At 38.9% G+C, this 27,662-nt stretch overlaps 1 protein-coding gene across 2 annotated transcripts in view; it reads left to right on the top strand.

Moving 5' to 3' along the window:
- GPR158 (G protein-coupled receptor 158) overlaps nucleotides 1–25,863 on the top strand; it is a 195,534-nt gene extending 169,671 nt beyond the window's left edge. For both annotated transcript variants that reach the window (XM_075827531.1, XM_075827530.1), the window contains 6 exons: nucleotides 2,393–2,502; nucleotides 9,285–9,523; nucleotides 13,244–13,382; nucleotides 14,869–14,974; nucleotides 16,185–16,331; nucleotides 23,235–25,863. In XM_075827531.1, the coding sequence (XP_075683646.1) occupies nucleotides 2,393–2,502; nucleotides 9,285–9,523; nucleotides 13,244–13,382; nucleotides 14,869–14,974; nucleotides 16,185–16,331; nucleotides 23,235–24,983 (2,490 nt within the window). In that variant the 3' untranslated portion in view covers nucleotides 24,984–25,863. The remainder of the gene's footprint in view (nucleotides 1–2,392; nucleotides 2,503–9,284; nucleotides 9,524–13,243; nucleotides 13,383–14,868; nucleotides 14,975–16,184; nucleotides 16,332–23,234) is intronic.
- Nucleotides 25,864–27,662: the final 1,799 nt, after the last annotated feature.

Raw genomic sequence — 27,662 nt, 5'->3', positions numbered from 1 at the left:
ACATATGGTAGGCTTAGATACAGGGCCCATGGTCATGTGTGATACTGTTTGTTAGACCCTGTATCTAAACCTACCACAGGACGTACCCCTTCAAATCAGCTGATTGGCAGGGGTCCCGGGAGTCAGCTCCAGCAGACAGTGGTATTAAACTTACCCTCCTCCTTGGCCGCAGCGGAGGTCGTGACTCCATCCAGGGTCGCGATGTTGTTCACAGCGCATAGCGTCGCGATGTCATGCGCTGTGCACAGTGCTGTGACATCAGAACCTCCGCTGCGCTCCAGAACGAAGGGGGTAAGTACTGTCAGTTACTATAGTAACAGGGGCCCGTGTAGTTTATTACATAGACCCCAGTTACTACAGTAATTTTTTATTGATGTGGTGCGGGGGGGCTAAAGTACGGCCCTGGGAGGAATGCTCATAGGACCAGCGCCAACCAATACAGTGACAGTGCCCGCGTAAACAGCCATTGTCCTACTGCAAGGGTCAGAGATATCCCAGATCCCAGCAGTTTAACACCTTAAATGCTGCAGTCAATAGATACTGCATCATCTAAGATGCTTGACAGAGGGAGAGGGCTTGCGATCGTGGGTTACTTTGGCAAATCGGGAAATAACAAGACATGGCCTAATAGGTTGCCTGCAGTGTTATAAATAATAATAATAATTATGTTCAATAAAGTTTTTTTTATAAAAAAAAAACTCTCCCTTAAAAAATAAATAAACCACTTTTTACATAAAAATGATTTCAGTTTTTTTAAAATAGTTAACCTTTTATTTTTTTTTACAAAAATACACATAATGCCCCAGAGAACAAAGATAACTTATTAGCTATACAGCACAGCGCAAAAACATAAAAATAACCTGAAAAACAAAGGCGAACGTCTTTTTTTTATGCATACCCCATCCAAAAAAATCAACTAATCAATAAACTACTGTATATGTAACCCAAAATTGTACAGATAAAGACTACAACTCATTCTGCAGAAAACAAGCCTTCATATGGCTACATCGATAGAAAAATGAAAAAGTTATGGCTCTTGACATGTTTTTCATAAAGCATTTTTTTTATTGTGCAAAAGTACAAAAACTTTAAAAAAAAAACAAGACATATTTGGTATCGTCGCATTCGTACCAACCCATAAAATAAAGTTACCATGTTATTTTTATCACACGGTAAACAGTGAAAAAATAAACGCAAAAAAACATGGGAGAAATTGCTGTGTTTTTTTTTTTTGCATCACCTCCCCAAAAAATTTTTATACAGATGTGTCCTTCCTTACCTTTGCTTTTATCTCAACATATCCTAAGATGTGTGGCACGAGATGACCAGCTTTGCGATGTCACGAGATGTGTATGCTATATGTGTGGCCACCCAGTGGTGGTGATGTCCATAGCAACTGATGACCTGATGGGATGATCCACAGGATAGGTCATCAGTATATCATCGGACACCTGAACCCCACACCAATCAGCTGCTTCGGATGCCTACTGGCACCAGATGTTATTGCACAGTATGCAACGTACGGAACAGTTGGCTCCGTACATTGCATAGCAGCCATGCTGCCGAACTGCAGCTCTGCTCCTATTCACTTGAATTTAAAAAAAAATGGCTTTAAAGGCCCAAAAAATTCCGGTCCTTACAGGTTTAAACATGTGCAATGACATGCAAATGCATTTTACCTTTTTCTCCAGCACATGAATGAGTGAATTTTTCCCCTTGATTCACGTTTTGCCGATTCACCTGATTCGCTGGTTATTATGATGCATTGTATATATTTGCAAGGTTTAAAATTCACCTTTGATGATACGCGTTGAACAGATTTTCACATGGTATTCCATTTTTTTTCTGTATTTGCTTATGTCTATATTGTATAAATATTTAAAACCCAGAGAATTCGGACCAATGGAGAGCATTTCATTGGTCTGAAACAGGCAGATGGCAGTTGGATCTTTATGTCTATAGCCATCTCTCTTAGTGGATTCTTAGCAGGCACTTGGGCAGGAAGAAAACGGATATTTTCTTATACATTATCAAAGAAAAATAGACAAAATACAATGGAAGAAATAAACTGGGTGCATTTAGTGGTCCGGAGAGACACTGGACTATTAACTTCTCCTGACATGGTGATAGATGACTGACCTAGCTCTTCTGAACATACTTTCACCTCATTAGTTTGTGAATCGTCCTTGATATATGCAGTAGGCTGAGAAGCAATTCTACATCCATTAGTTTTATGTTTGTTTGGATGAAATAAACGTGAGATATTTTTCCCCTACTGTATATCATATGTGCCACTTGCTATTCATGAACATCTGGAAAAATGTTGAAACATCTGGAAAGGTCTAAAAGCAAACCCATCATGCTGACTTGTCAACTCTCCGATCTTCAACAGGTTATTATCTTATATTTTGATCCAAGCACCTTTCGCTGCATTTTACTTCGATGGGTTCGACTCTTGGGATATGCAATTGTCTATGGAACCGTGACATTAAAGCTATACAGGTATCATACCGTCTTCTCACTTACCCAAACATTATATTTAGGATATTTATGTCAACTTTTCTCAGTTTTGTTATAATTTGAAATATTTTCTTTATTATATTCATTTTCTTAATTTCTATATTATTTGCTATATTTCTATATATATGTCATTTAAAATCTATTCATGATCAGAATATCTGTCTAAAAAATGATTTTTCCATATTTATATTGACTTACATGAGAATGTCTAGGATGATTTTGATTAAACCCCTTAATATATTCTATTTTATTTCCTGTTTTTTTTTTTATATAAAACGCCAAAACATTCTGAATAGAGATTGATGTCACTCACATCAATCCTTGTTCCCAATGGGGCTCACAATCTAATTTTCATGTCTCAAACACACACCTACACACTAAAACCAATTGCATTGGCCAATAAGTCAACTAACTTATGTTTTTGGCGTTCTTGGAGGAAACCCACACGAACATTGTGAAAATATACAAAGACCATGCAGATTTTATCTTCGGTCAGATTTGAACCCAGGAGCCAAGTGCTGCAAGGCAACAGTGCTAACCAATGAGCAACCATGCTGCGCAATATTACAACAACAACTACAGATCTATAAATATTTTTAACCGCGTCCGATACATTTTCAGACCATTGGTGCAGATTTATCAAAAACAATTGAAACCGTTCTTTAATATCTTACTTCTGTGCAAAGATATGATTGATGTCATCAGCCCAAAGCCTAGAGATACATAACAGAGATGATGACAACATGTCCGTTTGTGATTTCTGCCAGGTGTGATATTGCCATAAATATGTTGTGTGGATCCAGATCACTAAATCTGGACTCCTTCCTTGAGTATCCGAAGTTGGGATATCATTGTATTTGGTGATTTGGATCCACCCAAGGCCTTTATGACAATGAGCATGTCACCATCAGAGTCCCTCTGTTATGAAACTTTAGGCTTTGGGACTATCACGTCGAACAATCATGTCTCACCATAGAAGTACGATGTTAAGAAATGGATTTCATGTTTCGATGTACACTAAAGGGTCTTTTTGATTTTTTTTCCTTTAATATATAAAGGCTATGTTTTATCATTTACATGAACAAGCTTTGGTAGTTATGTTGACCCCGACTTTTGTTCTGTCTTCTTTCTATATAATTAGTGCAGTGCTTCCCCACTACTTTCCTTTGGCTGTCCTATGTGGCAACAGAGTGGTCATCTGCTCTATTAGAGACTCAATAAACCTCTAGGGTTTGCAATTGGGATCTGTTCTGAGGTCAATGCAGGTTTCTCATTGTAGGTTACATTTCTAAAATATTCAACTAAGGAGTTGCAATAATTTTAAAAACAATTTAAAAAAAAAGTAATAGCTTTTTTAACAAATTTAACAAAATATATTAATAAATTAATCTGCCCAAGATTATTTCATATTATATTCTATTAAAAACAACTGTACCTCCATGTACAACTATATTCTATAAGCTCTATGGCAATTTTCCATTCAATTAATGGTGTAAAAATAGTTATATGATACATATTTGATTACTGCAATGAACACTAAATGACAAGAATAAAAAATCTATTTTTACAGTCTTAAAATATTTTAAAAAAGCACGGAAAAAAAAGGAAGATTTTGATATATCTTTTTTTTTACTCTAAATAGGTACAAAATTACATAGTTACATAGTTCATACAGTTAAAAAAAGACACATGTCCATCAAGTTCAACCAAGGGATGGGAAAAGGGAAGTAAAACATTTCTACACATAGGAGCTAATGCTTTTTTGTTCTAGGAAATTATCTAAGCCTTTTTTAAAGCCATCTACTGTCCCTGCTGTGACGGCTCCTGCGGTGACTATTCCATAGATTCACAGTTCTCACAGTAAAGAAGACTTGTCGCCTCTGCAGGTTTTTCTCCAGACGGAGAAACCACTTTTTTTTTTTAGGGGGTTTTACATGGAACAGGATTTCACCATATTTTTTGTATGTGCCATTAATATATTTCTATAAGTTAATCATGTCCCCCCCCCCCCCTTAGTCGTCTTTTTTCAAGGCTACATAGGTTTCTTTTTTTTAATCTTTCTTCATAACTTAGATTCTCCATGCCCCTTATTAGCTTCGTTGCTCTTCATTTTATTTTTCTAACTCCAGGGCATCCTTTCTATAAACTGGAGCCCAGAACTGAACTGCATATTCTAGATGAGGCCTCACTAATGCTTTGTAAAGTGGTAATATTACATCCCTGTCCCGCGAGTCCATGCCTCTTTTAATACACGACAATATCTTGCAGGCCTTTGAAGCAGCTGATTGACATTGTGCTGTTATTTAGTTTATGATCTACAAGTACACCCAGATCCTTCTCAACAAGAGAATCCCCCAGTGAAACTCCCCCTAGGACATATGATGCATGCAGGTTGTTCGTACCCAGGTGCATAACTTTACATTTATCTACATTAAACCTCATTTGCCAAGTGGACGCCCAAACACTTAGTTTGTTTAAATCCGCTTGCAATTCACGAACATCTTCCATAGACTAAACATTACTAGACAGCTTGGTGTCATCTGCAAAAATAGAAATAGTGCTATTAATCCCATCCTCTATATCATTAATAAATAATTTGAATAATCGTGGTCCCAGCACTGAACCCTGGGGTACACCACTTATAACCGAAGACCATTCAGAGTAGGAATCATTGACCACAACTCTCTGGATACGGTCCTTGAGCCAATTCTCAATCCAATTACAAACTAGGGATTTGGAACTCTGTATCAAAAAAAATTAAAGCACTGACCACTTTAAAAATAAATGCAGAAATTAATCAGCACAGAATGTTGAACCTAAAAATGACATGATGATAAAAATGTAAAACATTTAATAGTATGTCACTAAAGTAAGTCATACATTCACAACGGTTGATGTCTGGTAGCTGAGACCCCCGCCGGTGCTGAAAATGAAGGGGTCATTGCTCCATTAAGATCAGTAAAAGAGCTCATTTACTCTAGAATATCAGTGGGGTCGAGGAGACCCTTATGACATGTCTGATAGAATATAATAGGAACAGTTCTTTAATGGAATACAGTGTGATATTGTGTGCAGTTTAGATTTGGTATTTTATTTAGTTAAAATTCTTTATATATGATTATAATTGTTGGACTAAGCTAAATAAAAATGCCTTTGTGGTATTTTTATTTTTTCGTTTTTTTGTCTTTGGGAGGCGAAATAAAATAAATCAATATCCCTTTCCAAGTCATTTCTGGGAGATCAGCAAGATGAGTCATATTAGTGTAACGACGCCTCATAGCCAAATAAAAAACAGCAATCTCATTACAGTCATTGCAAAGATAGGTAAACTAGAAATTAATTCTTAAATATGAACATAGGACAAGTTTTTGGCTGATACATTTTTAGATGTTGGTATTAGCATGAAATAACGTGGCAAGATTTCATGTTTAATGCAACGTTTCTCTATTCTGTTAGTAACTAATATTAGTCTGGGGGCATAACTCGGAGGGAATGTGCCCCGGAGGGGGGGGGGATCCACTCTGACTTAGAAAAGCTAGTCACATATAGGGCTATGGTGCAAACTTAATTTTTTCCCTGGGTGAAGGAAAGGCTAGCTATGACTATGTTTGCCATCCCCTGCAGTGATGTAAAAATTGTGTTTTATGATTTGGGATTGATATCTGGCTGCACCTTCTTCTGTTATTCATGACATTCATCAGATTGTTCCACAGACTTAACTTTTATGTGAACCACCAAAGAATTCATGACAGCATCCATGTGGCAAAATGATTGTGTTTTATTTACAAAACCCCAAAAGAATAATGCAACGTTTTGACCCACACATGCTGGAATAAGACTCCCACATTGAAATGTTGCATGATTCTATTGGAGTTTTGTTAATAAAACACCATTTTTGCCACATGGATGCTGACTTGAATCCTTTGGTTGTCATAAAGATCCGAAATCGAAGACGTTTTTTACGTTTTTGAATTTTTACATCCTTTTTCTTCGGATGAGTGCTGAGGGCAACCAGAATAACTTTCATTTGAGGCATCGGATGAAAGTGTAGATTTTCTAGATGTTAAGGTTGCTACATCCTTGAATATAAGATGTGCAGGTAGAAATTCTATACTAATTTATAATATACATCTGGGACATCTGAGACATATCTGTAATGGCTGTGGTCCAAATAATATACCCAGGAAAAAAAGGCTGACTTAGTGCTTGTCGCCTGTAAGACCCCGTTTTATTTGTAGACTTCTGCTTTTGTCACAGGTATTTTGTTGGACACTTTGGTTTTCACTAGGAATATTCCTTGGACACACTATGATAACTGTGGACCAGAATATAGTTCAAAATCAAAGCACAGCAAGTGGTTTCCCGTAGCAAAGTCTTATTATCATACATGCTGGGTCATCTACTAGATAGGCAGCAGTACTTGATTTAGCCATTTCTCTGGTTTAACTATTATCCCAAGTCATGTTTCAAGACCCTATAAAGGGTTGGAGATTGACTTACAGGGTAGTTACTTATAGGTGGCAATAGAGAGATACTTTTCTTCTAGATAGGAGAGATATTTTGCATATTTTTTCCCCAGAAAGCATTGCACTTAAGACTCTCTACAAGCTAGATCTACGCAAGAAGAATTGGAACCTTACAAGAGTTGAATTAGCCAGCAACGGGGTAGTCAATTGACAGACAGAAGGTCAGCGATGGCAGTATTGTATGGCCTTTATATTAGCAGAAGGGATTTCAGAAGCTTACAGATGTCCTTAAGAAAAATGTGTAAATTATTATATCCGCTTACACAAGTTATCAGTGAGTGGTGTAACAGGCCATAAAAACACTTACGGTACTAAGCTTACCGGTCTTGTGCTAGGGACATTGCAGTGATCATAGTCACCAGCATTGGTCAATGTCTACATCCTTTTGTGCTTAAAGCCATTGTCTGCTTAAAACAAACTCTTTCCATATGCTGCACTAGGTCATATGTGTGCAGTACAGGGGGTTCCCCATTTAGTGATCCCCTAATTCCAATAGGCGCTGTGTATAATTAGGGGACCCCTTAAAAGGAAAGGGGTTACCCAAACAGGACATTATAATTATAAATTCGTTTTATCATACTAGTTGTAAATACTTTTGTACATAATGTTAATAATTGGACTGTAGCTATGTACCATGGTCTCTCAAAGGGTACTGTTTGTTCGTGTGAGGACCCAGTAAGTAGTAAGTATTTAAGAAAATACTTCCTTAGAAAAAAAAGTATACAAAATATCTCTCCTCCAGAAGGTAGAAAACTGTTTTTCTAGTGCCACCTTTAAATAGCTACCGGATATACAGAGTACGTACCTATAAGTAGCACCAGAGAGACAGTTTTTTCCTTCTAGAGGAGAAATATTTTGCAGAAGATCTACAGTTAGACCTGAACTATATGGCTGATGAAAAAACACAACCAGCAGCTAATATGCTTTCTGTTCAACAGAAACAAATTATAAACACAGCATTATGTGACTAAATATTTAATCCAACACATACAGTGTTTGCATGATCAATTAAACTTGTATATACCATGTGTAAGCTGGAGCAAAGGTAATGCTTTTCCTGAGCCAATAACTCATAAGGAGATTAATGAGCAGCCATGCCGTGCTCATTCTACACTGCCGAGAGGGATTTATTGGATTAAAACAAAGAGAAAATAACCGGACAACTTTACTAGGACATAAAAATAACAAAGCAGAGTCATAAGACTGCTGTGTGCGTCATATGTCCACTCTAAGGAGAGATTCACATGCAACAGATTTTGTTACTGAAATTTCTGCAAATTTTATTCATCTGAACGGAAATTGCAGAAATCCATGCACCTGCTGCAGAAACAGCCCAATTCAGATCAACCTAACTGATTTTCAGTCGCAGAAATTTCTGCAACAAATCTGACGCATGTGACTGCACCCTAAGAGCTAGTTCACACTGAGTATTTTGGCGCTGTTTTTGATGTGAAAACTGCATAGGAAACTGCCTGAAATCGCCTCCCATTGATTTTAATGTTGAGGTGGAGGCGTTTTTTTCCCATGAGCAGGAAAAAAGAAGCGTCATGCCCTTTCTTTGGGCGTTTCCATCTCTGATCTCCAATTGACATCAGTGGGAGGCAGAGATCGCGTTTTTCGCAGCGGTTTTTGCCTGCGGCGCTCAGTGGCCACGGGCGAAAAACGCGGCAAGTGTTATGTCGGCAGGTCAGGTTTTTCCGCCTGAACTAGTCCTAAGTAGGCTGAGGATATTGGCTCAACTACAGTGGTATACAATTATAACTCTCCAGCTGTTTCGAAACTACAACCCCCAGCATTCTGAGAACTGTCATTTTACAACAGCGGGAGAGTCAGTGCTTGGTGACCACTGCTCTAGGCACCATCAAATGGAATTTACACTACACGATCAACAACACCATGCGTCAGGTACTGTAGTGAACCAATGAGCTTGGCCAAAACCCATAGTATTACCTGTTGTATTGGCTTAATTCTCTTAATCTAAAGATGGTCTCTTTCTCTACGACACCTGACCTAGCACCTCTAATATAAGTACTTGGGACATGCCTTGGGGAGCGTGACATTCTCCACCCCCTCGTGCTCTGCATTGCATTCAATACAGAACATGAGAAGAACAGTGACATGATACCTACCAGTCCATGCTGGAAGAGGCACGATGGCATGAAGCCACTGCTGTAACATTGATTTATATTAATAAGTAACATATGACATAAATATGTATATTTTTTTCTGTTGTTCCAGGGTTCTGAAAGTGTTTCTTTCTCGGACAGCTCAGCGTATCCCTTACATGACCAGTTGTAGAGTAATGAAGATGTTGTCTGTAATTCTGCTATTAGTCCTGTGGTTCCTTGTGGCTTGGACATCTGCTGTTTTCCAGAACATGGACCGAAATATCCATCTGATTGTCCAAGGGGAAACCTTTGACCATTTTCAGTTTAGGATGTGTCTGATAGATCGATGGGATTACATGATGGCTGTTGGTACGTTGGTTGGTATTGCTTCATTTAACTTGAGAATTCATGGAACTTGTGTCAACCTAATTAAAAAAGTATTTCCCTTACAAATCCGTATTGAACACGTTAACGTAAACCTGTCACACAAATTGTCACTCAACACTTTATAGTATTGTACTACACACATCCGAATAAAATAGATTTCTGCTTTACATCTTCCAGTCCTATCAACATAGATTCAGATATGTACTGTACATTTAAAACCTTAAAACTAGTTTAAAATATACAATAACATTCCAATAATCCAGCACATTTGTACAAGATTATCAAAAGTGCTGAATCATTGGCAATGTAGCAATGTAAAGTCCCAAGCCTTAAAGCTCGCCACATATGAGACCAATACTGTAAATGGATAAGCAACTGGTTGTCCGACTGCAATTATGGTCAAGCCCACATAAAAAGAGCATCAGCACCTTCCGAAAGTATGACATTTTTTGTTTAAATTGCTGTTGGGCAATCGATCAGCTGATCGTATCGTAAACCACATGTTATGGTTGAAAATTTTCTATATAAACTTCAATTTGAAAGATAAAGAGGTTATCTCATCTCAACAACCCCTCTCCACATTATTAGGCATACAGACTTCATTGAGGCAGGCCCCCTAAAGTCTTATTTAAACGAGCGTGCGTCAAATCAGCGGTGAAAAATGGCAGAATTTCACGTCCGATTCACACCCATGCGGGACACGTTTTCACGGATCCGTCCTAGACTTGAATCTATTAAGGGATCCGTGAAAAGGGACAACATGTCCTATTTTTTCACGGGCCCTTCACGCGGTCCGTTAAAACAACGGCCTTGTGAACACCCCCATAGAAATACCTGCAGCCATGTGATGGCCGTTAAAAAAACGTCCGGCACGTGGCCGATTTATACGCTCTTCTGAATAAGGCATTACTCGGCACCCTGCTCTATAAGCTAGAGCAAAGAGCCGCCAACAAACATCAGACACATCTCCTGTAGAGGACACTTCAGCAGCCTATCGAAAACACTTCAAAGACAAAATTAGCTGTTGGCTGAAGTTTTTGAAGGACGGACCAGCGGTGACCATATTACTTCTGTAGCGTCTCTCATATTAATGTAGTTGTCTGTGATGAGACAACCCTTTTAATGGCCAACGATATGGGGGGGGGGGGATAACATTTATCTCTTGTATATGGCCAAATGTGGAGCCGGACATGACACAGAACACACAGAAAATTACAAAGAAAATTAAATGAGAAAAATTTAAAAAAAGTAAAATAATGATCCAGGTCCTTTTTGATCTGGGATCAGGGTCTTGGCTTGAAGTCCCACACTCCCCACTGCTAATGTACCAACTCAACTATACATTTTTGAAGCGCTGTCTTCCTCACACATCCTTTTCTGAGCAACTCGTCTTACCGTGTCCTCCAAGACTTTGAATTGGGAACTTTTTGGAATATTTTTGGCTAAAGCTGCATTACCAAATCCTCTGATTTCATTTGGTTCTGGTTGAAAGAAATTCTAATGTATTTTTAAGACTGATAAGACTTCTCACAGTAACTTTCTTTGTATTGTTTTTGATATATTTTATGGCTATTATTTATTAGCAATCTCTTAGACACATCACTATGAAATCATTTCAATGTTATTCATCCTAAAATGCATGTATATAGTAATATCATGCAAATGAGCCGCTACAGTTTCCTCAAATCTTTTCTTTTTAAAGTAGGTCACTTGATTCATTTTCATTATCTCAGCGAACACATTAAATTTTAAGACACGCTTAATGTTACTTTTAAGCCTTGTTCTTTGGTAATGTGCTCTGATCATAATGAACAAACACTACAGTATTTTTGGATTACAACAGACCAATGTTCGGAAAAATAACTGAAAAGGAAAGTTTTTTCCTAACTTTCTTCCCTGTTCCTTATATAACGCCCACATATTCGGTAGCGCTGCACAAAGTTTGTGGCCATTCACATCAGTACTTGGCACCCTCACAGTCTAATTTCCCTATATATATATAAAACACACAAGGGACAATTTTTAAGGGGATGTAATAAACCTGCCAGTATGTTTTTGGAGTTAATTTTGAAGCCCACAAAAGCACAGAGGGATCTACAAAATCCATGCAGTTGGTGGCAAAGGTGCCCAAGCAGCTAATTTACCATTATTTGGTAAAGTAAGTCCTGGTGGTAGTTAATAACCTTCTGCCACTTGTCTCTGGTAGAGGGCTGAGTAGCATCTATATGATCTTCGAGCATACGCACTAACATGGGACATCCGCATATGGTGTCTACAGATATGGTGCCAGATTTTCGTAGACCAGACAAATCTCACATGATTTCCGCTGTCTTTCAGCAGTAAAAACTGGAGGCTGCCACAAGGAAAGTACATTAGTGGGGGATGAGTATCTTTTGCCTTTATTTAAATTATGACATTTTATAAAAATATATGGACACGACTGTATGAATTTTACTGTGTGGACTCGAATGGTTAGCACTACTCTCAACACTGCTTAGTGCACTATGTGCAGGCACCATTATTTGGACACTAACACTTGACAAGGGAATCTGTCAGCAGACCCCCCCCAAAACCACTGACACCGTTAAGTATAGTAGAAAGCAGTGGAAACATACAGTACCTATGTTGACCATCTTAGTCCTTGTATAACTGTAAAAAAAATAGTTTGTTCGTGGAAATTAGCTTGTACGTTTCTGCCGAACCAAGAATTGTCCTGCATCCTGAGCTCTAACTCCACCCCATCCCTCCATCTCTGCAGTTGGCTGATGGCTCTTTTGGTCTTCAACATCAACCACCGTTCCATCCAGTACCGTCAGTCAAATACAGAGAGAAGGGGTTAGAGCTTAGGATGCAGGACAATTCCCGATTCGACGGACACTTGCAAGTTAATTTGCATACAGTGCATTGAAGAATAAAATGGCTTTTTTACACGTGTAAGGAATAATATCGTTGATAGAGGTATGTTATGCTGTGTGTGGCATAGTGAAGTTGAATGAAGAAACAATATTCCATCACTCAATGGTGATGTCTCCTTTAGATTTGTATTAGTTATATAAAAACATACAATATTTCTGTACAACTACAAAAAAAAAAAAATCGAAATTGGCCATCGTCCATTTTCAATGCTGGAATATTGTTTCTTCCTTTAAGTACAAACTTTGATTACAATTTTAGGCTATTAACTATCAGTAGTACTACATACAGGCTATAAGCCAATGCTTCTAGGGGAGAATACCACAGTAATATGCCATCCGATTATGGCATCAGAATCCAACACGACAGATCTGCATGACTTTGTATGAATCGAAGTCATATTGGAGGTACATTCGCCTGTGGATGCTGTACTACTGACCTGGGACCTGGCATAGGAGACACCAGTATTATAAATGGCAAATGGTAAGTGGGGGCCCTGTTGCAGATTTTGCATTGGGGTCTAGGAACTTCAAGTTAAGCCAATGTGTAGTAGAGCCATGTGCATGTGGACAAGGATCATATATGAGCTCCTACACAGATTGGAAATGCAAGGATAAGTGCATGGTATTAATTTGCCGCAATATCTATATTAAATGTTGGAGCTTTCGCTGCCATGCTTACCGTAGTACTGGTTGTATTGATATACCATCAAACTACTTGCACATGGGAACTTTATATAACTGATGAACAGACATTTTAACACTGTCTTGTTCTTTTTATCTTCTTTAGGTGAATTTGTATTCCTCCTTTGGGGTGTTTACCTGTGTTATGCAGTGCGAACAGTCCCATCTGCATTCCACGAGCCTCGCTATATGGCTGTAGCGGTTCACAATGAGCTCATTATCTCTACAATATTCCACACCATTAGGCAAGTAACTGTAAATCTCATTTTGTAGAAGAGCAGATTTGTCTTGCACTATTCAGTATGAAATAACAGAACTAAAATCTTTTTACTTTTCAATTGACTAACAAATAGCTGCTCTTGTTGACCTCCCCGGTAACGATACATTTTGTTTTTGTACATAAAGTACCCTTATTCTGGATACCTACAAGTCTGCAGCAGAACCCATCCGCAGTAAAATCTGCACGTATGAACATGCTCTCAAATCTGTGCATGGTTTTCTTTCCACTGCCTGTGAATGGGCTTTTCTAAACGCCATTCATAGGCATCTGCGCCTAAGATCCACAACAGATATGACTTGTGTGAACAGGGCCTTGGTCTGTCATATATACCGTTTATTTTGGTCTTAAAAAGAGGTTATGTTGAGACCGAAAATTATTAGCAGTGTAGTCACTGCAGTATGTGAGTAAACTCGCTAATATACATTCCGGTCCCCTGTCGCACTGATTATAAGATTTCAATAGTTTTTTGTAGCGCTGGCGGGGGACCGGAAGTCTAGTTGCACAGTCTTCTTTGATGACGACAGGACTCTTCGTCATGTGACTAAAGAAGTCTACTGCTAATCATTTTTGGTCCCCACATAATCCCTTTAATTTCTTAGAAGGGTTGTACAGGATTATGAAAAAATTGTTGCTTTCTTCCAATGACTGTGCGATACCTGTCCATGGTTTGTCTGGTATTGCAGCACAATTCCATTAAAGTTAATAGGACAGAGCTGCATTGCCACACACAACCTGTGGACAGGTGTGGCGTTGTTTTTGAGAGAAAACAGCCTCGTTTTTATTATCCCGCACAGTCCCTGTAGCCCCTTACCGCCGCAGTCATTTTTCAGTTTTTCATTTTCGCTTTTTCCTTCACCACAAAGCAAAAACTTTTCTCTTTTTCTGTTGATATAGCTGTATAAGGGCTACCCTTTTGCCGGACGAGTTGTTGTTTTTTCTTTTTACAGTACCTATTATTGTACCATATAATGCACTGGGAAACTAGAAAAAAATTATTTGTAATGTGGAATATGAATAAAAAACAGTGATTCTCCCATTGTTTGTTTAGGTTTTTAATTTTTACGGCGTTCTCTGAGCAGTAAAAATGAAATGTTAACTTTACTCTGCAGGTCAATACATACGATTACGGTGATACCAAATTTATATATTTTTTTATGTTTTAGTAGTTTTACAAACAAAAAACGAATTGTTAAAAAAAAAAAAATTGTTTTGTGTCACAATATTCTGAGACCCATAACTTTTTTTATTTTTTCGTCAATTGAGTGGCGGGCACTATGTGAAGGCTTACCTTTTTGATCACTTTTTATTTAATTTTACTTTTTAATATAGATTTTATCTATATGTAAACTAAAAACTGGAGGACATAACCTTTACTATACTGCTGACCATTGTTCACAGAATATCTTCAATTTACTAGAGTCTCTTTATTCTTAAATTTGTTCTTATTACAGGTTTGTGTTTGCAACAAAACTTCAGCCAGACTGGATGTTGATACTATTTTTTGTTCACACTCATCTGACTGTGACCGTAACTGTGGGACTGTTGCTAATACCCAAGGTAATTATTACCTGATTGTTCATCATTCTGAAATAGTATTAAATAGTATGTTCTGCTTCCACAGCTTTTACAAAGTATGGTGGTCATTTACTTTTTTCCAGTTAGGGACAAACTGATTGTCGTCAGACCTAAATGGTCTTTAAAGTATTACAATGTTTTGGAATAAACATCCCAAAAGTGTACCTTTTTTTTTGTAGACATTTAATTTATGTCTTAAAGATGTTGCTGATTGTACCCTTATAGAGGAACTAGTTTAAAAAAAAAACTAGAGACATATCAGAGGTTTTGATCGATGGGGGTCTGAGTGCTGAATCCCCCCTCCCGCTGAAATTAAGGTTCCGAAGCGGTGAGCTGTGAACGGCTGTAACGTCTATGCAAGCCATCTTTAGTTTGATACGAAGCCCTGATCACAGCCGAAGGTGCAGGGTGCTGATGAGGGCTTCTGCACCTTCGTTTCAGCAACGGTGGGGGTCTCAGCACCTGGACCCCCACCGAACAAAACTTCTGATATATCTCTATGACATATTAAAAGTTTTTGGACTCTACAGTTACTCTTTAAAGGGTTGTCCACTACTGAACAACTGATGACCTATCCACCGGATAGGTCATCAGTATATCATCGGTGCATGTCTGACACCCGGACCCCGCACCGTTAAGCCGCTCCTGCTGCCTCCGGGCACCCGATGTTATGGCCCATTATGCGATGTACGGAGCCGAAAGCAGTTGGCACCGTACATAGCATAGCGGCCGTGCTGCCAAAATGCAGCTTGGCCGCTATTCAGTGGACAGAGCCAACTACTTCCGCCATGTACGTCTGGTGCTTGGAGGCAGCTAGAGCGGCTTAAAGGTGCTGGGTCCCGGTCCAGTGAATAAAAATTGATGGCCTATCTCCAACACGCATTTAGCGGCGACTCTCAGGTTTTGCAGCCTTTTCTCCCATTGAAGTGAATGGGAGAAAAGGCTGCAATACCTGTGAATCGCCACTAAATTCATGTCGAATATTCACAGTGAGCAAGTAGAAATGAAGGTGAAGCAGTGCTCTGACGAGCGCTGCGGCCCCTTAAAAACAGCTGACCCCGACACATCACCTATTGATAGCCTATCCTGAGGACAGGCCATCAATTTTTATTGGCTGGAAAACCCCTTTAAGTTATATGTGTATTAAAATTTTTAATTACTTTTTTCTATTATGTTGCATTATTTATTTTAGTTTTCGCGCTCACATAATAACCCAAGGGATGACATAGCTGCTGAAGCCTATGAAGATGAGCTAGACATGGGAAGATCTGGATCTTACCTAAACAGCAGTATCACCTCTGCTTGGAGTGAACACAGTTTGGATCCTGAAGATATAAGGGTATAATCTTAGATCATTTACTTTTACAGATTAGTCCCCAAGCAAAAAAAGAATAATATAAAAGACACTGAATCATTTGTGATTAGAAACAAGCGGCTCCATTCTAAACAAATCAAATTTGATCTAAATTCCCCAAAAGGTTTGGATTCAGCAAAATACGATACTTTTGTGGCTCGCTGCACGCAAATTGGCAACAAGTCGGTTGTTGGCCGCTATGTTACTGATTCGAAAAATAAAAAGGGGAGAATAGAAGATTAAAAAAAAAACATTTTCACTGGGTATGCGTCCCTGCCAGCCTCCTGAGATGGTGTCGTTTTGTCCTAAGCGACCGCTGCTGCGACGCGTCCTTGGCAGTCTCCTTGGATGAAGTTGTTTTATCCCATGTGACCGCTACTGCAATGCATCCCTGTTGAGCTAATGTTGTTTTGTCCAGTGTTAATGCTGCAGCCTGTGATTGGCAGTCACATGGGATAAAACTATGTCATCTGACCAGCCCGCCAGGGGCGCATCGCAGTAGCGATCACATGTGGCAAAATGACGACAACCATATGCGCGATTATAGCATATGAGCAGAGACTATCCTGATGGGACAACCCTAAAAGCGTTTTATTCATAAAAAAAGCTATAATGGATGTAAACCAAGCATCGCACAGGCCATCCTCAACATTAAGCAATGTGTTATGTTGGTTCTTTGTAGCAGGAATTGGAAGGCTTGTAAAGGTAGGGGATAGGTAATGCATATTGTATAATGAATATAAATATAAAACATAAAAACTGCCTTGTTACACATAGTAAACAATCATATTGTAGCTTTCATTCCAGAGCAGTTTAAGAAATAAAAGCTGAACTCTGATTGGTTACTAAGCGCAAAAATGGCCATTTTTCGGACAAACAGTTTTGATAAATAAGGCCCATGATTTGTATTTTAAGCATATTCACAAAAGAACCTGTACATATAGCATTAGTTCTGAAGTTAATCTAGTAGAGAAGGAAAGATATATTAATACGTTGCGTTTGTATTTATTTTATGTGTATTTGCCGTTCGGTTATCCACTATGGCAGTGTTTTTCAATGTTTCTAAGCCAAGTTTCCCTTTCTCAAATAAATTACATCAAAGTATCCCCAAGGCTATAATCAAACCATGTGCCGTACCTAATAACAGTACAGCAGTAGAAGAGTGTGTGTACCCCCCAGATACATGTTGTATACCCCTGCAATATAAGTACCACAAGTTGAGTACCTAATCTCTATGGGGATAAAGTTGTAATAGCATGTGTGTATTTATAGGCTGGGTTCTGTTGAGATGATATCCCAATAGTATGTGTTAGTGTTCATGTATCTTTAAAGTATGTGCTCTATTGTTTTCAAGTCACAATAGTGTATAGGGAATTTTATAGGCTATACATTATTTTGATAATTAAACAATATTGTTTTGTTTTTTTAGCTGCATTCTATTGTGATGTTACAATAATGTGTATTTATGGGCTGCACTGTATTGTAATGTCATAATAGTGTATGTGTGTGCATTTTCAGCCTGTCCTTTATTTTGATAAAGTAACAAGTGTGTGTGTTTATAGGCTGAGCTCCGTTATTATTAAGTCACAATAGTATTTATGTGTGTATAGGCAGCATTCGGTTGTCATGATGTTACAATACTGTATGTGTATAGCTTGTTCCTTTTTTTCCCTTGCCTTTGCCTAATTGTGATGGTGTAACACTAGTTTGTTTTTACTTTTAGGGTAATTGCTGACAGCCGCACCGTCACCCTGTTCGGCACGGTTCTCAAATTGCTAGTTAATGGCTGTGCGTTATTGCAGGTACAATTGCTGCTTATCTGCAAAATTGTGTGGCCAGTAATGAATACACCCTTTTTGTCCACACGATTTTGTAGATAAACTGCCGTTTTACCACAACAACACTCGGGCCATTAACAAGCAATTTGACAACTATGCCAAACAGAATCCCGGTGAGCTGCATGGGGGGGGGGGGGGCGTGTCAATTGATACACGATGTGGCCTTACCCTTATTGCTGCGCTCCACTGTGCTGCTATCTCAATAGCATGTGCATTTGTGCATTTATAGGCTGTGTTCGATTGTCATAATGTTAAAATAGATGTTTATTTTTTTTGGCTATGCTCTTTTGTGATGATAGGCTGTACTTTGTTGTAATTATGTCACAATAGTGTGAGTGTATATTTACGGACCGCTGTCTATTGTGATGATGTCGGAATAGTGTGCCTTTAATGATTGTTCTCTATTGTGATGTCACAATAATGTGTGAGTATTTACAGATTTCTTTCTATTGTGATGATGTCTCAATAGTGTGTGTGAGTATTTACAGGCCATGCTTTTTTGTGATGATGTCACAATGGTTTTAATTGGCTACGCTGCAGTCACAATAGTATTTAACTGAACATGCTCAGTGCCTTTTAAAAAAAAAAAAAAGCTGAACTGACGGAATTGGTTGAGGCAGAACAATCCAGCTTCTGTGTATACAGGATACATAGATGCTGTATCTTAAAAAGTAAAACATTTTTTTTTTATAAAAGGGATTTGGAAAGTTGCTTAAATACACAAAATACATTAATTTAATAAAACAAAATTGCTAATAAAGGTGTTCAAAGTCTTTAATTAATTCATAAGAACACAAGGATGTGTAGAACTAAAATAGCAACATACATTATTTAAGATGTACATTTATAAGAAGAAACCAAATTAAATATACTACATTGGTGGAGTTTTGAAAAATATTATATAATTACTAGTTTATATATTCTTGTTTAACATACCTTTCTTTTATTATAAGATGACATATGTAACAGTATAGGCCAATAGAACAAAATTCTCCTTAGTTGGTCAATATTATCCAACCACTATTAATAATGGACACACTCTATAGTTTATTGCTCCCATTAATACCTGAGTAACGTCAGTTTGGTTCTTCATTTCAGACACCTGATGACATTGACCAGGGCCGGTCTAGTTGCAATGGCTGTGGTGTCAGACATACTCATGTGAGCAGAAAATTCACTTTTTGTCACGTGTACACTCCTTACAAACATTGTAGCCAACCTTGTTGGCTACTTATTTGCAGATATTCACTAAATGCTTGTTCTAGAGCACAGACTGGTTTTGTCATCACAGTTTTTGTGTATGTGTGTTCTAAGCTTAGGGAATACTATTTCAAATCATTGTATTTCACTATGATCTTTCTAAAAAATATATGGACTTGCATACTGTACCTACAAAAGACAGGTCTAAAGTGTAGGGAGCAGGGGCCTAACTAGAAAAAGCTGGGCCCCATAGCCAGCCTTTGAATGCCCCCTCTCCTATTGAGCATTTACCAGCTCCTTGTAAAAGCTAAGACTTTTTGGTGCCTGGAACCTGTATCCGTAAATGCATCAGTCCTGCCCCCAAATAATGTGCCCAATAATATACACATATATATGAATAATATATATATATATATATATATATATATATATATATCATAGTTTACTTCTCGATAATACATTCACTCCCTTACCAATCAATACACTATGCAAGGGCCAAAAAATACCTCCACACCATGACATGGGACTTCTTGCCCTGATGTCTTTATCTCTTCGCTTTTCTAGCACATCCTCACCATTTACAGAAACTTCTGATTCTGCTACCATCTTTAACCGTATCCTACTGCTGCAAAACTAGTGCCACACAGATAGTGTCCACTAAAATTTTAGTGCCATAGATAGTGCCCCTCACTCTAATAGTGCTCCTACTTTGTGCAGTGCACAGTACGGGAGCCCCCACACAGTAATAGTGACCCTTTGTTCGATACACACTTTCATAGTGTCCTCTTTTGTGGCACGCAGTAATAGTGCACCCACACAGTGATGATGTCCACTTAGTGCCCCTCACAGTAACAATGCCCCCTTAGTACCCAGCACACTATAAGGATACTTGTCATATTAAATATGCCTCCTTAGTGCCCCATACACAGTAAGGATATTGCTTATTGCCCCCACATAAAAATTATGCCCCTTTAGTGCCCCATTACAATAATAATGTCCCTATAGTACTCCTCACACAGTAATTATGCCCCCTTAGTTACCCGCACATATTAACAATGCCCCTTTAGTACCCTAAATAGAAATGTTGCCCCCTTTGTGCTTCCCTTACATTAATGATGCCCACAGTGCCCCTTAGTGCCTTCTCACATATAAATAGTGGCCTTTTCCCACGACGAATAGAGCAGCTAACTCTTCAGTCCTCTTGAGGTCTGATCAGCTGGCGCCTCAGCACAATGAAGTGCAATGATGTCACTGCATCGTGCCAGGCTGCACCAATGTTAGCAGCCAGTGAGTGGTGGAGTAGGGAGCTGACGGCTCCCTGCTCCACTTTTGCATTAAACTTTATCTGCGTCCGGAGAACACAGAAACAATTGAAAGTGGTGCCGGATGGCCCAAAATTTCCTGGCATAGTGGGCCCCATGGCACTGGGAGACAGAGGAAATCATATTATTAGAATGCGTTTTTACACCTTCTATGTGCATCAAAATGCGAGTATTATCTTGTTATATACATTGTTATAAAAAAACATTAAACTCCTTTCCATATGCCCTATTAGAGCATATGAATGTGACAGAACCCCATTATGAGCCAGAATAGAGAACTGCTCTGTAAGAGCGATTCCCGCTCTTATGGACCCACCGCAACTTACATGGTCAGCATTCATTTCTATGGTCGTCATGAATTGCTACATTTCCCTTGCAGCAACTAGACGTGGTTTTCCTTGGTGACAACAATTGAGTGCTGGGGTTAGAGAACCTGATCGCTGGGACAGCTTCTGTTTAAAAAGGGGTTATCTTCATGCGGTGCCTTTGTCCCACCATTAAATACTCATAAAAAATGAACAATGTTTGCTATTTACATGCTGCTAAAAATAAATGATCCAGTAAAGAGTTATGACATTCTCTTACATAGTATGGTGCCACCTTGTGTTCAAAGTGTATAGCAATGCACGTTCACCTAATGAGCTAAGTGCTGGTGGACCCGCTTACTCATTCACTCATTTCTTGGCATGGTGATCATCTGTTTACTGCAGAGCAGCCAAAAGAAATAGCATTCTTTCCTTCTTGTCAGGAGAGGAGCAGAGCCTCTGCAGTAGGATGGAAGTATTGCTGAGAAGTCTCCTTCTGCAGGAGCAGTAAGAAGGGGCTATACAGTATTTTCAGCTGCCAGAGGGAAAAGGAGACTGATTCTGTCCAGATCCCTTCTCCCAGCAGCAAAGATTAGCAGCAGCCCAAGGGGGACACATTGAAGCAAAAATTTATGTAAAAAGGTATTTTTAATGCTAGAAACACTGCAAATTACTTTAAATCAGGTATCATCAGAATTTCAGGACTTTTGGTATAAAAATGATTAATGGGATAACCCCATTAAGCGCTCTAAAGAATTTCATTATGATTAACTTGCCAGAATATATGACATTTCCAACATATTTTGTAATATTAGTAAACAAAATTTTCTATTGTGCCTTCAAAATTTTGCACATTTTTCCTAAGGAAGAAATATATTGCTAAAAATTACAGTACTGTGTTTCTATCTACTGTACTAAGATTAATTGTGCTAGTCAAATGACTAAAGATATACAGTCAAACTATAGAGGAGTAAGGGCCCTTTTACGCTGGGCAATTATCGGGCAGACAAGCATTCATATAAGGCTTGTGTAAACAGGGCAGCGATAAGCAGATGAATGAGAAAAGGCTTGTTCATCTGCTGATCGTATAGTTTTAAAAAACTAAACTATTATCGTTGTCGGCAGCACATCTCCATGGGGACGAGCGATGGGAGTAACGACCGCTAATCCCCATACATAGCTCCTTGTGACAGGAGCAAACGAAACACCGATCAACGAGCTGTCTCGTTGATCGGCGCTCGTTACATCGGCCAAAATTGGCCGGTGTAATAGGGCCTTAAGGGCAGAGGATGGGTCCCAAAGCAAAATAAGGTACACGCCAGCATGCCCTTCCAACCAGGTCACCGAATCCTTCTTATCCTTTGTAAAAAGGAAGGTAGAAATGAACTTTAGACTAGTACCCTATTCCATTGCTGGATAACATTGTAGTGCCTGGGTAAACTCCACACACTTTTTCGAAACATAAGGAAATAGTATGGGGATTAACTGAACCCCCTCCATTTTACCCCATAGCAGCTGTCTGTGTTTCCTCTATTTATCATACACCCCTGTATTTTTGTATTGAAAATCCTAAATTAATAATAGCATACTCTGCATGCACAAACTTCATAAAATGTAACTTGAAATACATTTTGTAATTTTTTGGGATGTAGGTTATCATATTAACATAGACTCTAAGTATCGAATAACATATTGTATTAAATATTATATATATATATAATAGATTGATGGGACAAAGCACCTGACACGAAGGGTGCAATTTTAACTCTTTAACTTTTAATTAGTAGTACTGTTAATGTGCCTAATGTTCCTGTTTAAGAGAGCCGGAGGAACTGCCCTGTAGTATTTAGACAATCAGTGAATGATCTGGTGGATGCTCGCATTGTTTGTAATGTGTGGGTGTGCACTTATCTGCCTAGGGTGCCAAAACACCTTGTTCCGCCATTGGAACATTGGAATGCATATAATATATATACCAACACAATAAAAGTGATGACATAAGGAGAGGACTTTCCACAAATCCAGGCCTGCAACCTCAATTATGTAGTCATGACTTAATAAATGTACAAATGAGAGCTAGTCTGACCTAAACAAAGTAGCAATAATGAAGGACAGAATTAAAACAGTTTGTCTTTTGCATTTGAAGAGTATAGGTATATAGGTATATATAAGTAAGTGCATATACTATGCTAACAAGTGTATTTTGTTAATGTCATTCCATAGGATGAGCTGAAGAAACTATACACTCAGTTGGAGATTTACAAAAGAAAAAAGATGATTGCAAATAATCCACATCTCCAGAAAAAGAGGTGTTCAAAGAAAGGATTGGGACGGTCAATTATGAGACGGATAACGGAGATCCCGGAGTCCGTCAGCAGGCAGTGCTCTCGGGAAGACAAAGATGGTGCAGATCATGGCAATCCAAAAAATACTAGCAATTCTAAAAAAAATCACCAGGACTTAAATACACATAATGCAAAGTCGAAGGAAGATTTAAAACACAGGCCATTCCCACTGAAGAAGTCCCATAGCACATATGACCATCTGAGAGGACCAAATGACAAACCCAATGGAATTTCTTCAGAGAAGACGGATGTGTGTGAAAATGCACTACGGACCTCAGTTAATGGGAACAAACCAGGGTACAGAGAGACAGAAGAACTGGAGGTAGGATCTACTGAATCGGTACCCTTGGTTTGCAAGTCGGCCAGTGCTCATAACCTAAGCCTGGATAAGAAACCTTTACATCCAAGTCTGTCTGTGATACAAAAGTCACTTAGTGTTATTGCTAACTCTAAAGATAAAAGCCTGGGACTTAGTGAACAAATGAAAAGTGTAGAGGATTCTGATAAATATCAAAGAGCAGACTCCAATGAGAATGCAGATCAGAAATGTATGCCTTGTTCAGACAAGGAGGAGAACTTGGAGCTGCACAGAACATCAAGCCCCATTGAAGAAACACCAAGAGTTCACAAACCTGGAATAATGAAGCAACAAGCAATGAGTTTGACATTGGCGGATACTGAGAAAACAATGGATGCTCTTGGGTTTAAAGATAAATTTGACATTGAAGAGGTATGTCCTTGGGAAATGTACGACCTTACTCCCACTACAGTGCCTTCTGAAAACAAAGTCCAGAAGCATGTTTCCATTGCACCTTTGGACTCTGAAAAAAATCAAACGTCACGTTCTAAGAGCAAATCACACAATCGTTCTAAGACAGCAGATCAAGCACACCATCAATCAAAGAAGAGTCCAGGTAAATCTGACCTAAACGCAAAGGATAGCCAAGAACAAGTCGGAAAAGATGAAAATGCAAAAAAGTCTCATTCCATTGATATGAAAGCAGCGGACCAAGAGTTGACCAAACAAACTGCTAATTCACAAGAAAAAGAACGCAAAAAAAATCCCTTCGTCTTTGAGGAGGTAATACCATCACCAGATGGCCACCATAATGCTAATAATAATCTACCACAAACTTTAGCTTTTCAAGCTGAAGTATGTCCATGGGACTTCGAATCACAGGATGCATTAAGTGTGAAGAGAAGTAAAGATTCTCCTACCAGCTCAGCTTTAAGTCCTGCCTCTCCTTCTAAAGACATGCCAACAAGTCCTTCAAAAAAGAAGGGCGCAAAAAGTAGTGCAAAAAAAGATGAAAGCAACATAGGGGGTCAAAATAAAAGTCATGGAAGGGAAATGGATCCAGTCATAAAGATGGACAAGTCAAAAAGTGCTGAGGTGTGCTCCATGGTTGGAGACCATTCCTTGGCGGTATCAGTCAATAAAGGGATAAGTACCTCAAACCAACATGGCATAGATAAATGCAAACTAGTGGAAGTGTGTCCATGGGAAAATCTTTCGACTTCACTATCGGATCAAGATACTGACAGTAAACAAAATGAAACAATGCAAAAGTCAAATATGGTAGACATCTGTCCATGGGACTACCATGATAACAATGGAGGGAAATAATGATGGTTAAAGAAGTAATTGGTGGGGGAGAGGTGGGGCAAGCTGCCAACAGCAAAAACAAAGAGAGTGGGACGTACTGTATCACTTGACATATTTAATCCTAATAGCACTGCTAATTTAATGCATCCAAAAAGTACATTTTATAAAGAGACTGCTCTCATTTTCTTATATGTGTATATGTTTCTTGTACACAGTCGTGTCCCATGTTAAAGCATTCCAGATTGTATAATATTTGCAAATAACTTTGATATATTGTGACACAAAATATTTATGCAAATTTGCAGATATTGTATTGATATTGCAACCAAAATACCTGCTAAGAATTTTCTTTATAGAGTTTCTGTAACTTTTCGCTCGGCTTCAGAAGCCGTCTATTGTATGAGAACTATTTTTTGGGTTGATGTGGTTTATATTGTGATTTGATTTATCTTTTGTTCACCTCTCTATACTATTCAGTAGTTTGATACTGTATTATTCAGGGTTTTCTTATTTTTAAATGGAATGTTACGATACCTGTTTGGCTTATTGTAAATATATATTTAGTGCTTATAGCCTTAGGTCTAGTAGAAATCAAATGGTCCTACCTAAATATGAATTTGTGTACCTCAGGGGACAACTTCCATTTTGTTTGGCCCAATTTTTACATAGTAAAGTATGAGTGGTCATGTATTTCATCCTTCACGATATTTTTAAAGTAGCAATCCAGGCAAAATTGATAAACTTTGGGATTAATTTATTAACCTTTCAATGTAGAAAAAAGAATGGGTCAGTGAAAAATATTGGGTGCCACTGTAATACGGCCCGAGTGGCACTTGGTCGTCTGAAAGAGCCATTTAGGGCTATGTACACCTTTGCACACTTTTTTTAAGAAAAAAAAACAAAACAATGTAATATTGCATTTTAAACAACTTTTTAATAGGTTTTTTTAATTAAAAAAAATAAATTTAAACTTTTTGCGATACAGCTTCTACGTATCCTGGATACATAGACGCTGTATCTTGGCTCAAGCCCGAATCCGTCAGGTCAGCTGGACTGGTGGCTTCAGTGACAGCGGGTCCTGCGTGCCTTGCAGGATTCTGCTATTATGGATCACATCTAAGTTCATGAACTTAAATGTGATCGATACCAGGTGCATCCTGCATGTCAGAGACACGCAGGACCCACTGTCACTGCCGTCAGTCCGCTGACCTGACCGATTCAGGTTTGAGCCAAGATACAGCGTACCGATTACCATACCATACCAATTAAAAAGTTGTTTAAAACACAATATATCGTTGTCTTATTAAAAAAAGGTTGCAAAGGTTTTCATAGCCTTTAAATGTTTTATTTAGGCATAGCAGCGCATCTGTTAGGGCTCATGCACACGACCGTAGCCATGTGCACGGCCGTGATTTTCGGGTCGGCCGGCTGCGGACTGTGAGCGGGACATGCACATAGCCGCGGCCATTATTTTCAATGAGCCCGGACCGCAGAACACGGCCGTAATAAGACATGTCCATTCTTACTGCGGTGCGGGCTCCCGGGCCGTGCACGGACCGTAAAAACTACGGTCGTGTGCATGACCCCATAGAAATTAATGGGGCCGCAATTCTCCCATGGATTTTCAGGGAATTGCGGCCGCAAAAGCATGTTTGTGTGCATGGGGCCTTAGTGTGGTTATGCCTCGTACTGCAGCTCAGCCGCAGAAGCCGAACATTTTTCCTACTGAGCGTAGGTTGAGGTGGTGGGAACCTGCGTCTTGATTTATCTTGATTTAAGGTGAAACTTCCAATCTGATTACACATGGCTATGTTTTTTTTTTAAAGATCTAGCACAAAATAATATAGTACTGCGCGGCTTCTAGTGAAAAAGGCTGCTATCCAAAATATTTACTTAGCGCGTTGTGGCAAACTATACAGAGTAGTGCGCTGTTTGTACTGTTGGCGCCTGCTACATCTGTAGAACATAAACCCAATTAAAGAGGCTCTGTCACCAGATTATCAAATCCCTATCTCCTATTGCATGTGATCGGCGCTGCAATGTAGATAACAGTAAAGTTTTTGTTTTTTAAAAACAATAATTTTTGGCCAAGTTATGAGCTATTTTATATTTATGCAAATGAGCCTTTCTAATGGACAACTGGGCATGTTTTCTCTTATTTCCAACTGAGCGTGTATTGTGTTTGTAACATCTGGGCGTGTTTACTTGTTTTACTAGCTGGGCGTTGTGAATAGAAGTGGATGATGCTGACATGATGCTGACATACACTTCTATTCACAACGCCCAGCTAGTAAAACAAGTAAACACGCCCCGATTGTTACAAACACAATACACGCCCAGTTGGAAATAAGAGAAAACACGCCCAGTTGTCCACTAGAAAGGCTCATTTGCATAAATATAAAATTGCTCATAACTTGGCCAAAAATGATCGTTTTAAAAAAACCCAACAAAAACGTTACTGTTATCTACATTGCAGCCACTGGCGTAGCTATAGGGGTCGCAGCGGTCGCAATTGCGACCGGGCCCCGAAGCCAGGGGGGCCCACGGCCCCCCGCACCACATCAATAAAAAGTTACTATAGTAACTCGGGCCGCGGGCCCCTGTTACTATAGTAACATACTTTACTTGCCTTCCTGGTTCCGGATCGCAGCGGAGGTCCTGACGTCAAGCGCTGTGCGCAGCGCATGACGTCACAGCGCT

Source organism: Rhinoderma darwinii, chromosome 5 (assembly GCF_050947455.1).
Source record: "Rhinoderma darwinii isolate aRhiDar2 chromosome 5, aRhiDar2.hap1, whole genome shotgun sequence".
Lineage (NCBI taxonomy): Eukaryota > Metazoa > Chordata > Amphibia > Anura > Rhinodermatidae > Rhinoderma > Rhinoderma darwinii.
This window is presented reverse-complemented; position numbering and strand designations above follow the sequence as displayed.